The 11,697-nt window shown below is 56.2% G+C and overlaps 4 protein-coding genes across 7 annotated transcripts in view; 2 read left to right on the forward strand and 2 right to left on the reverse strand.

The window, feature by feature from the left end:
- The window catches only part of CUTC (cutC copper transporter), a 4,878-nt gene extending 4,788 nt beyond the window's left edge, over window positions 1-90 (reverse strand). For both annotated transcript variants that reach the window (XM_015632700.2, XM_015632698.3), the window contains exon 1: window positions 12-90. In XM_015632700.2, coding sequence (XP_015488186.1) covers window positions 12-75 — 64 coding nt within the window. In that variant the 5' untranslated portion in view covers window positions 76-90. The remainder of the gene's footprint in view (window positions 1-11) is intronic.
- Window positions 91-131: 41 nt separating this feature from the next.
- Window positions 132-5,271, forward strand: LOC107206690 (cytochrome c oxidase assembly protein COX15 homolog). 3 transcript variants are annotated; one of them, XR_002001902.2, is made up of 10 exons: window positions 132-370; window positions 884-1,006; window positions 1,238-1,424; window positions 1,860-2,027; window positions 2,591-2,672; window positions 2,988-3,142; window positions 4,018-4,131; window positions 4,388-4,574; window positions 5,063-5,110; window positions 5,206-5,271. XR_002001902.2 is itself a non-coding variant. In XM_015632697.1 (8 exons), the coding sequence occupies exons 1-8, from the start codon at window positions 147-149 to the stop codon at window positions 4,517-4,519; spliced, it is 1,185 nt and encodes a 394-aa protein (XP_015488183.1). In that variant the 5' UTR covers window positions 132-146; the 3' UTR covers window positions 4,520-4,665. The 3 variants fall into 3 exon arrangements, 1 of the variants encoding a protein (XP_015488183.1); XR_004498135.1 differs by having other exon boundaries at window positions 4,388-4,627; window positions 5,206-5,264; XM_015632697.1 differs by lacking the exons at window positions 5,063-5,110; window positions 5,206-5,271 and having other exon boundaries at window positions 4,388-4,665.
- On the forward strand, window positions 4,847-6,365 carry LOC107206692 (V-type proton ATPase subunit e 2). The gene is made up of 4 exons (XM_015632702.2): window positions 4,847-4,983; window positions 5,063-5,110; window positions 5,206-5,351; window positions 5,598-6,365. Exons 1-3 carry the CDS (start codon window positions 4,880-4,882, stop codon window positions 5,297-5,299), a joined length of 246 nt encoding a protein of 81 aa, XP_015488188.1. The 5' UTR covers window positions 4,847-4,879; the 3' UTR covers window positions 5,300-5,351; window positions 5,598-6,365.
- A 615-nt stretch (window positions 6,366-6,980) lies between these two features.
- ENTPD7 (ectonucleoside triphosphate diphosphohydrolase 7) overlaps window positions 6,981-11,697 on the reverse strand; it is a 6,023-nt gene continuing 1,306 nt past the window's right edge. Inside the window, exons 2-11 of the mRNA XM_015632462.1 lie at window positions 11,430-11,657; window positions 11,201-11,351; window positions 10,708-10,811; window positions 10,578-10,634; window positions 10,144-10,292; window positions 9,901-10,067; window positions 8,791-9,115; window positions 8,609-8,694; window positions 8,330-8,491; window positions 6,981-8,175 (exon numbers count right to left, since the gene is read on the reverse strand). Coding sequence (XP_015487948.1) covers window positions 7,947-8,175; window positions 8,330-8,491; window positions 8,609-8,694; window positions 8,791-9,115; window positions 9,901-10,067; window positions 10,144-10,292; window positions 10,578-10,634; window positions 10,708-10,811; window positions 11,201-11,351; window positions 11,430-11,657 — 1,658 coding nt within the window. The 3' untranslated portion in view covers window positions 6,981-7,946. The remainder of the gene's footprint in view (window positions 8,176-8,329; window positions 8,492-8,608; window positions 8,695-8,790; window positions 9,116-9,900; window positions 10,068-10,143; window positions 10,293-10,577; window positions 10,635-10,707; window positions 10,812-11,200; window positions 11,352-11,429; window positions 11,658-11,697) is intronic.

Below are 11,697 nucleotides of genomic sequence, written 5' to 3' on the forward strand. Positions count from 1 at the left end.
GCCCTCATCACCTGTGCTGGCGGCGCGCGGGGGTCGCTGCTCTGCGCTGCCGGTCACGCGCCGCGCGATCGTCATGGCGACGCCCGGGCGGGTCCGGAAGTGCTCGTTCCGCGCTTCCGGCGGCGACACTTCCGGGGTGGCTCGGGATGCTGCGAGCGGCGCGCGGCGGGGCCCGGCGGCTGCTGTGGGGCGGGCTCGCACCGCCACCGCCACCGCCGGCACACGGCCGCCTCCCCCCGCGGCTCTGCCTTCCGCGCCGCCTGCTCCAACAGGCGCCCCAGCCCGCCGTGCCGCCGCCCGCCGTGGGGCGATGGCTCCTGGTTTGCAGCGGTGCCGTGGCCGGTGCCGTGGTGCTGGGCGGCGTCACCAGGTGAGCGCGGCATCCCCAGCCCCGCCGGGAGGGGCGCACAGCGGGTCCCTGGAGGCCGCCGTCCGTGTCTGCCCTGCGGTCCGCGCCGCCGGTGTCCCTCTGCGGCTGTCCCCACACCGAGAGCCACCCCGAGAGAGCCTCTGAGAACTCCTCTGGTGTCTGCCCGTCTTGGCTGAAAGGGGACATGGTGGGATGGGGCTGGGACTACCAGGGAGACTGTTCATAGTCTGTGGATGCCACTGGGGGGCAACTCTTACACATTTATCGTCATTTTAGGTCTGGTCATTCACAGACTCTGATCTCCATCATGTTTCTAGTTGTCTAGTTGTTAAGGATTGTCTGAACAAGGGTTTTAAGACTTACCATAGAACCACAGAATATCCTGACCTGGAAGGGTCCCACAGGGACCATCCAAGTCCCATCTCCTGGGTTGTGCAGCCAACAGCTCTCACTTCAGTTCAGTAGATTTGCTTACTGTCAGGGCATTGTGCCTGTTCATATCTCTGCTCCCAGGCTGACAGAATCAGGCCTTTCTATGGTCGACTGGCACCTGGTGAAGGAGATGAAACCCCCCCGAACGCAGCAGGAGTGGGAAGCCGAGTTCCAGAAGTACCAGCAGTTCCCAGAATTTAAAATGTGAGTGTGCAAAACTGGAAGGAGGGTGGGCTGAGAGCATCAGTCCTGCAACTGAGCCGCACATAAAACTAATGTAAGGAGGAAAATGTTTTCTGGTGTCTGTGGGAAGGCACATAAAGCCTGCCTGGTGGTGGCTCCTCTGCTCCCTGCCTTTCTCTGAGGAAGGCGATTCCATGTTGTGCAAAGTTCAGTGCAGGGCTGTGAAACAGTTGCTTTATTGTCCCTTAACAGCCTGAACCACGATATGACACTGCCAGAGTTCAAGTTCATTTGGTACATGGAGTACTCGCACCGCATGTGGGGCCGCGTTGTGGGCCTGGCCTACATCCTGCCTGCTGCCTACTTCTGGCACCGGGGCTGGCTCAGCCGGCCCCTCAAGGGCCGTGTCCTCGCACTCTGTGGGCTGGTCTGCTTCCAGGTGAGAGCTCTGCAGCCACAGGGATTAGTGACAGCATCTCAGTATCACAGAATGACCTTAAACATCATCTAGTTTTAACCTCCCAACCAGGGATACCTTTCATTAGACTAGTTTGCTTAGAGCTCCATCCAACCTGACCAGGGATGGGGCATCCACAACTTCTCTGGGAAACCCGTTCCAGTGCCCACCACCCTTGCAGCACAGAATTTTTGTTCAGTATCTGATCCTACCCTTTGTCAGTTTGATATCTTCTGATCCAGCGTAACTAAGACAGTGGGATTCATGATAGCTTGGTGTCAGTGACACCATGATAATGTGTCAGTGCTGGTAGCTAGTTGAATGTAGAGGAAACAAGTTGCTTTGCCCCTAATGTTTATCCCATTTTACTAGCTGCTGCTGTCCTCTCTGGCCCTGAGCCTTCTCCTGTTTTGTTAGGGGCTGCTGGGATGGTACATGGTGAAGAGTGGGCTGGAAGAGAAGCCAGACTCCTACGACATCCCTCGGGTCAGTCAGTACCGTCTGGCAGCACACCTGGGCTCTGCACTGGTCCTGTACTCTGCCAGCCTGTGGACAGGTCTGTCTTTGCTGCTTCCACAGCACAAGGTATGGAGCAGTGTGTCAGGATTTGAAAGCCCAGGGCAGTGTCAGTTCAGAGGGTTGGGGTGTGATGTGAAGGTAAGGTAAGGATGTGAAGGCTGGTGGTGCTTCTCTTACAGTCTCTGTTCCTGATTCTGATCTAACACTTACAGTATTACAAAACAGTTACTTACAGTGTTACAAAATACCCATTCTGTAAACTTCTTGGGTGATGAGACACTTGCTTCGGCTAGTGCTGTTCGGGTCAAAAGTGATTAGTTTCAGAATTTGTGAAAGCTCAGCCAGGGGTGTGCCTGGCTGGGCTAAATGGTTAGTGCCAGTAACTGTCCAGGTGCCACTTCAGTTTCTGCACAGAGCTGGACTTGATTAGCTGTGGTTTTAAGGGACCACTGAAGTGTGGCTGCTGTGTGGCGGTCTGTAAAATCCCCCTGTAAAAAACACAGGCCAACCCTTTTGCCTTTGTATATAGTGAAGGCTTTTCTTAGCTGCTGCAAACAGCATTGGAAATGCCTTACTATTCTTAATTTTTATTCTTATTATTACTTTTTTTTTTTTTTTTTATTTTACAGTTGCCAGAAACCAAACAGCTCCTTCGCTTGAAACAATATGCTCATGGCACTACAGCTCTCATTTTTCTTACTGCTCTTTCAGGTAAAGCTCTTACTTTCTGCTGTCCAATTTGTGACTCATTCCTCTCTGCTGGTTTGGTTTTTTTCTTCTGGTCTGGTGGGGACTCTGACCAACCCCATCCATTCTCTGGGAAAACTACTGCTATCAGAGATCTCGGAGTCAAGAACCTCCTCATTGGTCTTTCCTGGACAGGTGGAGATGTACTTTCCAGCTGGCCTGTGCTGTGTGATCTCTTTATATGTTGCTAAAAGAAATTCAGGATCAAGCTGAGCTCTTGAATGAGAGCTGTGCAACCTGTCTACCCTGGTTGTCTCATTTTCTACTCTGGAATTGCAGGTGCCTTTGTGGCAGGGCTGGATGCTGGCCTTGTGTACAATTCCTTCCCCAAAATGGGGGAGCGCTGGATCCCAGATGATCTCCTTGCCTTCTCCCCCATACTGAGAAATATTTTTGAGAATCCTACAACTGTACAGTTTGATCACAGGATCTTGGTAAGTGCTGTCTTCCTGATATGTCTGGGCTGCTTCTTGGTTGCCTCCTGCAGCCAAGCTGTCTTCTTTGGGCTGTGGCTCTGTCAGCTTGAGTGATTTCTAGGGTGTCCAAAGGGCCTGAGAGCATCTTACCAGTTTGCTTCTGCAGGAAGAGGAAGTTTAGCATTGTTATTTATTTTCAGTGTGGCCTTCCTCCTTAAGGAGGTCTTCCTCCTGCGCAAGTAACACACTTTGTTTCTCTGAGTCTCCTTTTCCATAACGTGAGCTACAGTGTGGGGTAGCTCTTGCTATTGAAATGTCTGGGAAAGCTATGTGAAATAAAACTTGGAAATCCTGATAATGAATGCTTTCTCCAGCATTTATGAACTTGTTTTGCACAGTAGTGCCCTGTGAATATATGTCAGCTAGTTAGAGCAATCCGGATATTAAATACCACTGGCAGCACTGCTGTGAACTAAGCTGTGGCTAAGACTAAAAAAAGAAAGATTAAGCTGGATCACCTGGGGTGCCCTGCACAGCAAGATTATGCTGGTGAACTATAGATGAGGGGTAGAAATGAGATCAGTTTTCCAGATGACAGCTGGGGAGAGGGCAGACACAATCTCTAATGACTTGAATCAGTGAGGAAAAGCTGTTGAAAAGTAAAGCGTTAGTTTGGAGCAAAATAAAAGTCTCCATAACTTCACTTAAATTTCAGAGTTGTTAACCTGATGGCATGGGAGCTCTAGGATTTGGTCGTGGCCATTAATATATTTCTTTAGTTAAATATTGCTCTCACAATTCCTTTTAATGCTTGGAAGACACAGCCAAAGACCACTGCACCCATTTCCCTCGAACTTTCATTGAAGGGTGGTTGTTTCCCCTCCCTTCTGTAGGGAATTGCCTCTGTCACAGCTGTCACGGCACTGTACCTCTTCTCGAGGAAGATCCCACTCCCTCGAAGGACCAGGATGGCTGTGACGTCCTTACTGGCTGTAGCTTGCATGCAGGTACTGCCCTTATTTTTTCCCTGCTCCTTTGTAGCACATTCACCAGAGCTGACCCCACTTGGATCTATGCTAGCTCCAAGAGGCTGGAGCTGAGAGGTGCAGCTCCCTAGGCCCCACACCTTACCATACTGTATGCACACTCTGAGCTTGGGGTGGTTTATGGTGTGGCCATGAGCCTTTCTAACACCACACTTTGTGCTAAATGGTATCAGTGGTGCATCCACATCTGCTCTTACCTCTTCTCCCTTCTTGGCAGGTGGGCCTGGGCATCAGTACCTTGCTGCTTTATGTCCCTACACCTCTGGCTGCTACACACCAGTCGGGCTCCCTGGCCCTGCTCAGCATGGCACTGTGGCTCATGAGCGAGCTTCGGAGAGTTCCCAAGTAACGCCCCTGCGGGAGAACCCTCCCGGGGAGCCGCACCGCCGGACCCCGATTCCCGGGTGCGCAGGGGGATGTGCGCCCAGCCGGGCTGGCGCGGGAGGCGGCGGCGGGTGTGAGTGCGAACTTTGTAACATAAAGGAATTTTATGAAGCGGTTGTGTCTGGCTGGCTGCTCCTTTGCGGAGCGATGCGCGGAGGGACGCGGGAGCCGGGCCGAGCCGATCCGGGCCGGGCCGAGCCGATCCGGGCCGAGCCGAGCGTCTCCGCCAATGGGAGGGGGCGGTGGCGCCAGCGCGGCGCGCTCCGGCCGCGGATTGGCGGCGTGGCGCGGCAGTGGGCGGGGCGCTGTCCGGTACGGAGCAGCCATGACGGCGCACAGCTTCGCGCTGCCGCTCGTCCTCTTCTCCGCCTTCTGGGGCCTCGTGGGCATCGCCGCCCCCTGGTTCGTGCCCAAGGGGCCGAACCGCGGGTGAGTGGGGGCTCGGGGGGTACCGCAGTCGGGGGATCCGGAGCTGGGCCTTCCTGTGCTAACGCCGGTGTCTCCGCAGGGTGATCATCACGATGCTGGTCACCACCGCCGTGTGCTGCTACCTCTTGTAAGTACCGCGGGCCCATCACCCCCGGGGCAGCAGCCGCTCCCGGCGCTCTGGTCCTGCCAGGGGGGCTGACGGAAGGTTGTGTCCCTTTGCAGCTGGCTCATCGCCATCCTGGCCCAGGCCAACCCCCTGTTCGGGCCGCAGCTGAAGAACGAGACCATCTGGTACGTGCGCTTCCTCTGGGAGTGAGCACTTCCTGGGAACTGGCGCCTCAACAGTGACCCCCATCAAATCCATCACCGTAAGTGGGAAGAGTCTGCTTGCTTGTCCGTATAGGGCTCAGGAGGGAGCTGCAGCTCAGCCCTTGCTGGGCTGGGGGAAATACTTTGGCTTCTGTGCGTTGTGGCTGTGGTGAGGTGGTCGCAGTGTGGGGCTGCTGACTCTGCCCTGGGCCTGAGCAAATCAAGCACTGTAGTTCTCAAATTTGTGGGAGCTCCCTCATGAATGTGTTTTGGTGCTAACTTCTCTTCCTTTCTCCCTCCCCCAGCTCTTGTAGCTGTTCCAGCCTCTATCCTTCTGTACCAAACAGCCCCAAGAGGTGCTGGGACAGAGGCTGGACCCGCTGCCCAAGCACACCTGGAGCACTGCAGCCTGGACCAATGGATGGCTGGGCCCCCAAGCATGGCACCCCTGGACAAGGGCCTACTAATCCAGCACTAGGAGCAGCCACGCTACCAGGGAGAGATCCCTCAGGTGGCCCAGTGCTTCAGTGACTGAGCACCATCCTGTGAGGGATCTGTGTGTGGTGCCAGCAGTGCTTGTCCTACCCTCTTGGTGTGTTCAGCCCTAGCCCCCATGTGAAACCCCTGCTCGTAGCCCAAGCTGCCCAACTAGTTGCCCTGTCCCTGATCATTACATCCACTGGCTACCTGTCTGCATGAGAACGCAGGAGCCATTGCATCCTCTGTGGTCTGGTCAGTCCCCTGTGGTGGGGGTGCTAAGGCAGATTCTGGCTGTGGGTGGGAGAAGGGAGGGCTGACCCTAGAGGAGCATGCAGACTCCCTTGGGTGTGATAAGGGAGGTGTTGGGGTCTGCTGGAGGGGATGAAGAGAGCTGTCTCCCACCTGAGCAGTGAGGCAGCTGCAGTAGTGTTTAGGTATCTCCACCACAAGATGGGTCCAGGTTCTGAGAATAGCCAAGCAGGGCACTATGTTTCAGGTTTCCCCTTATTTATCAGATAATTTATCTGTATTTATTTATTTGTCAGTGGCGTTTAACTTGTGTTGTGGAAATAAATCCTTTTTCTAGTAAGTTATGCTGGAGGCTGAGTCGTTGCTTTGAGGCTAAGCAACAGTCTTGGCCTTATTCAGACACCTTTCCCCAGCACTGTTCTCGCACCATGTGAACAAGGTTGGGATCCTCAGCTGTTGAGCAGATCAGCAGCACACTGGTGCATGGAAAGTTTTATCCTTGATGCCACCTGTGTGCTCATGCTGTGGGACCAGGGTCACAGGGAGGGAACTGTGTGTGCTAGAGAGAGAATGGGGTACCTGCCCAACCCCTTGCAGCTGTGCTGGGATCATTTCCATGGCACTGGAGCAGCTCAGAAGCCTCTTTGCTGGGCAGCTAAGACTCGGGGAATAAGGTAAAAAGCAGAGACCAACATCTTGGAGGGACCCTTGAGTGGGCAGACTTTTTTCCTCTTAGAGGTCAGCAAAGGATGCTGTCTCCAAGATCCCAACAGTTTGGTTTGGATCAGAGCTGCCCTTTGCTCCTACCAGCTCAGTCCTGCTGGAAACAAAGAATATTGGCAGGAAATGAACTGCATTGTCCCACTGTGGCAGCACAAAGCAGCAGCAGCAGAGCTGTGCAGCCACCAGTCAGGAGCCATGGCTGCTGGGAGCTGCGTGCTAGGAAATGAGACCAGTGCTGGATGGCTCAAAGAGTTTGTTTATTGCTACCGGAATAGGAACAGCTGAATTCAATAAAAGTGACCAACTTCATCGGACCTTCAGTGGGGCTCCAGCCCCAGGGAAGGTTTGTGCCTGTGTGCACAGCTGCAGCCCTGATCTGTCCTGAGGCTGTGAGCTGGGCTGGACTGAGGTGGCTCTCTCAGGGGCAGGCCCAGCCCGCACTCATGGAGGAAGGAACTACAGGTCCTGACACTGGTGCCTGAGACACCAGAGGGCAGCTGCGCCCAGGAGGGAATGTATGAAAGACAGCCCACTTCAGTGGTGCCTCAAGAATCAATCAGTGAGCCCCCAGGGCTCAGTCTGGAACGCTGGGTAGGACTGTAGGATTGTCCTCAGAGGGAAGACATAGCAAAGAGCAGGACACCCCTTCAGGAATATTCCCAAGAGGGGCAAGGCTGGCAGAGCAGCCTGGTGGAACTTGTGATTTATCTTGTTCCTGCAGTAACTTAGCTGGTGCCTGCCGTTCTCCCAGCCCCAGGCTTGTCAGGGCCTGCAGGCCACCCCAGGTGGTGAACCACAGCACCTCTTCAGGTTGCTCTGCAAAGTGGTGGGTGAGTCATGGAGTGGCTCAGTGCTTCCAGGCCAGAGCCCTGGGTTGGCTGCCTTGGTGATAGTGCCCTGTTATCTGAGGGATCTGCCAGGGCTGCAGCCTTGAGCCTGCTGGTAGCAGAGGACTTTGCTCTATACCGCGTAGTGAGGCGAAGGCCAGAGGCCAAGGAACACAAAGATTAGGACTGGGGCAAGGTGGAGAGGAAAGCTCTCGTGTCCATGGCTGCCTCAGCCCGCAGACTCTGGTTCTGATGCAAAGATGATGGAGTGCACACTTTGAGATGGTCTTTAAGAAAGAATCCAAGCTCTCAGAGCCCAGGCTGACAGCCACTCCTATTTCTGCTGGTGCAACTGGCTGCTGGGTACCACTGGCATCACGGCACGCTTCCCTGGCCCAGTGGCACCACCACCTTGTCCAGCCAGAGCAGGGTGTGCTGGGCCGAGCGCAGCTGCCGGTGGTGGATACGGCGCAGCCGCAGGAGGTAGAGGACGATGGCCAGTGCCACAACCAGGATGCAGGCAAAAAAGAGATAGTGGTTGTAGACAAAAGAGAGGCGCAGCCAGGAGGCGTGTGCTTGCCGGATGCTCTCCTGACGGAGATCCCTATGGAAAGGAGTGTCAGGACTGGCCACGAGATGCAGTGGGGTACTGCCAGGGTCCTGCCGTGGTCTGTGCAGAGCCCTCTCACCCAGTGCAGTTACTCCTGCTCCTCCCCAACCACCCTTCCCTGTGTGACACCATCAGCGAGCCGTGGTACCTGAGTGGCAGAAATCGTGTCTTGTAGAGGATGGCTCCCAGTGTCCACTGCACCTCCCGGTCGTACACCAGCTGGGCTGTGCGCAGGCTGGGGTAGTCCAGAGGGAACTGGAAGCCCTCATGAAGGACTTGGTACATCCAGGCTGATTTGAAGCACTGATACCTGCAGACACAGCATACAGGAGCATCAGCCAGACACTAACAACTGCACCAGTCCCTTACCCCAGCAAAAGGCCCCCCAGGAGGTCCAGCCATGGGACCTCCCAGCAAGTCCATTTACTTCAGCCGGTGCTGGTCCGCATGTGCCGAGTAGAGGCCACCGCGGAAACGCTGGGTCAGCACCTCCCATCGCTGGCTGCAGTACTCCTGGGGGAAGGAGAAGTTTGGGTTCAGAGCAGAGAAACTGCCCTCACTCCCAGCCACAGGAACAGCCCAGCTCCCTGGGCCTGGGGCAGCACCCACCTGGGCAGCAGAGGTGAAGGTAGAGGCACTGTATTGGCCCCCCAGGCGCAGCACATCCTCGGTGCAGTAGAAAAACTCTGAGAAGCCATAAAATTCACTGTTGCTGAAGTCGATGGGTGCTTTGTAGGTCTCCACCAGGGAGGCATGGCTGCCATTGGACCCTGCCAGGAGGGGCTGCAGCAGCTTTGCACAGGCCTGCCAGTCCCCTCGTCCCCTCATGTACAGGGTTTGGCCACCCCTCACCACCGTGTCCTCCAACCCCACAGGCAGGCAGGGGTCCAAGAAGGGCATCTTGGGGCTCAGCCCTGTCTGCTGGCTGTGCAGGCTGAAAAACAGTCCAGGAAAAAATGACAATTGCACAGGGGGTCCTATACCTCCCAAAAGCCTAATCTAGCCCTGCCCCACATCCAGATACCCTCTGCACCAGAGCAGGCTGTGTCCTCTCATACCCTGCAGAGCTGGTGCTTGCCCTGCCACCTCCTGCTAAGGCTGAACTCACCAAATCTGTCACGTTGGCCTGCAGCTACATGCTCTGAGCACCTGTAGGGTGCAACAAGGCACAGCCCACCCCACCCAGCTCATGGGGATCTGTGCCTCTGCACAGCCCCTGGGGATCTGGAGGCAGGGGTTGCTCCCGGCACAGGAGTACCTGGGCACCAAGCCTATCCACCTCTGGCGACAGCTTCATGTAGTACTCTTGGAAGGAAAGGAGAGGCAGGAGACAGGAGAGCTCGAGGTGGGGATGCAATGGAAAGATGTGCTGAGTGAATCAGTGCTGGAGGAGGGGAAGTCAGAGCAGGAAAAGCCAAAAGCCACTAGGAGAGGCCTCCCTGTAGCCTGTCACAAGGAGAGAAGGAGGAAGGCAGGGAGCTGTGGCACTGATAACGCCTGCCAGGCCCTGCCAGGCTTGCAGAACAGCTGCAGCCAAGCACTCTGTGCCAGCTCAGGCACCTGCTGCTGCCACAGAGGTGCTGCCAGCGTGGCCGTGGGAGCTGTTATCACCACAGGTGGCATTTGAGGTAAATCCAAGGGGGAGAGCACAGCATGAAGGAACCAGCACCCCATTTCACAATGCTCTAGCAGGGGCACCACTAGGTGAGGTAGCAATACCGGTTGTGCACATAGGTTTGGTTCAGAACATGTTCCTCATAGCGCTGCCGGGCAAAATTGCCCCCAAAGCCCAGGAAAGTGTTGACGTAGACACGGTACATGTGGCCAGCATGCTGCACATCACAGCCCAGGTTGAATTCTGCCAGCAAGCTCTTAGCAGCCTCCTCCTGCTGACACAGATAGGTCCAAGATCAGCAGCAATCCAGGGAAGGCAGGAGCTGCTCTCAGGGACCAGACACGCACCTGCTGTGGGGAGGAGATGGCTCCAGAGTCGGGCACTTCGTAGGCAATCTGCAGGGAGGCACCTCCCATGTCTAGGATCCCAACTGTTCGTTTCCGAACCAGGGACTTCCCCTCGTCCCCCAGCTCTACCATGACCACTGCGTCCTCCTCTGCAACCCACAGCAGCATGTCAGCAAGAGGCAGGGCCTGGGACAGCATCTTCTCCCTTCCACCATCACCCCACAGCTGCCTCAGGGGGTTCCTCCACCCCTGCAGGCAGACCCTAAGGGCCACCTGCAAGGACCACCTCCCAGGTCTGGGTAAGTTCCACACACAGGACATGGGTCAAGCATTGCTGCCTGCTCCAGAGATTGATCTTAGCTACAGCACTTGTACAAAGTCCAACACAGCTCTACTCAGACCCTCCCAGCTACTTTACAAGCAGCCAGACTCACCATCCTCGTGATCAAACCGTCCCAGGACAAAGTTGATGCCAATCCATGCATAGACACCTGCTCAAGACAGAAAAGGTCATTACAACAATATGCTACAGAGGAACAGACAGTGCTTTGTGGCAGCTCCTACCTTCCTGCTTCCCTGAGATCACTTCAGCGTGTGATGAGGAGAAGAGGAAATCAAATTCCAGGGGCACATTTGTCACCAAGTCATCCAGGATTGCAGCTTGCTGCCTGCAAGGGTGCAGGAGAGGGACAGATGCTGGGGGACCTTCACCAGCAATACTGGCAAATAGCCCAGGAATCACATTGCACTACAGCCCCTGTTCAACCCACGAGTTCTGCTGCTGCAGCCAGCATGTTTTGGAGATGGAAAAAGAGATCTATTTGTTTGAGACTCTCAGTCAAAAGCATCTCCGCTCAGCTCCCTCCCAACATGCTCAAACTCTCCTTCTGTGTGCCCTGCCACTTGCCCCTACAACATGCCCCTTCCCTTTTCAATTCCTCCCCACAATATTCTCGATTCTCCTGCAAGGTCCAAGAGCAGGCAGCTGTCTTGCCCCTCCTCAGGGCTGAGGGAGGCCAGCGCATCGCTGGCTCGCCTGACGAGGCCGCGAACTCACCGCTCGGGCAGCAGCCGCATACCCGCCGTGCACAGGACGTACAGCGGCGTCTCCTTGTGCTTCCTCGGCGGGACGTGCTCTGCCGCGAACCGCAGCAGAGGCCGCAGGTAGGCGGTCGCCTGCTCGGGGGCTGCCGCGGTCACGGAGATGCCTGGCGAGGAAGGCGCCGTGAGCCAGCCCGCCCCGGCCGTGCGCGGGGGGCTCGGGGCCGGAGAGGGGCAGCACGTACCGGGTTTAATTTTCTTGACGACAGGGCGGCTGCTCCGGTCCCTCATCTGCTTGATGTCCAGCAGGTCGTGGGGGTTCCCGTTGTGCGGGGGCCAGAAGTAGACGAACACCCGGGAGCCGCTGCTCCCGCAGTCCACCACCACCCCGTAATTAAGGGACGAGTCCTCTGTGTCTGTGGCCGTCAGCTCCTCCGCCCGCGCCAGGTACCTGCGGCACGGCGGCACGGCGGCTCAGCGCCGGCGGCCCGCGGTCAGCCCGCGCCCCGGCAC

Source organism: Parus major, chromosome 6 (genome assembly GCF_001522545.3).
Source record: "Parus major isolate Abel chromosome 6, Parus_major1.1, whole genome shotgun sequence".
NCBI classification, from domain to species: domain Eukaryota; kingdom Metazoa; phylum Chordata; class Aves; order Passeriformes; family Paridae; genus Parus; species Parus major.

What these genes read in the sequence shown, in the direction of transcription:
- LOC107206690 (XM_015632697.1), top strand. Translation starts at nt 147, where the DNA reads ATGCTGCGAGCGGCGCGCGGCGGGGCCCGGCGGCTGCTGTGGGGCGGG. An exon ending in GTGGGCTGGTCTGCTTCCAG is followed by an intron (nt 1,425 to 1,859) that starts GTGAGAGCTCTG and finishes CTGTTTTGTTAG; the next exon opens with GGGCTGCTGGGATGGTACAT. An exon ending in TGCTGCTTCCACAGCACAAG is followed by an intron (nt 2,028 to 2,590) that starts GTATGGAGCAGT and finishes TTTATTTTACAG; the next exon opens with TTGCCAGAAACCAAACAGCT.
- LOC107206692 (XM_015632702.2), top strand. Translation starts at nt 4,880, where the DNA reads ATGACGGCGCACAGCTTCGCGCTGCCGCTCGTCCTCTTCTCCGCCTTC. An exon ending in CCCAAGGGGCCGAACCGCGG is followed by an intron (nt 4,984 to 5,062) that starts GTGAGTGGGGGC and finishes GTGTCTCCGCAG; the next exon opens with GGTGATCATCACGATGCTGG. An exon ending in GCCGTGTGCTGCTACCTCTT is followed by an intron (nt 5,111 to 5,205) that starts GTAAGTACCGCG and finishes GTCCCTTTGCAG; the next exon opens with CTGGCTCATCGCCATCCTGG.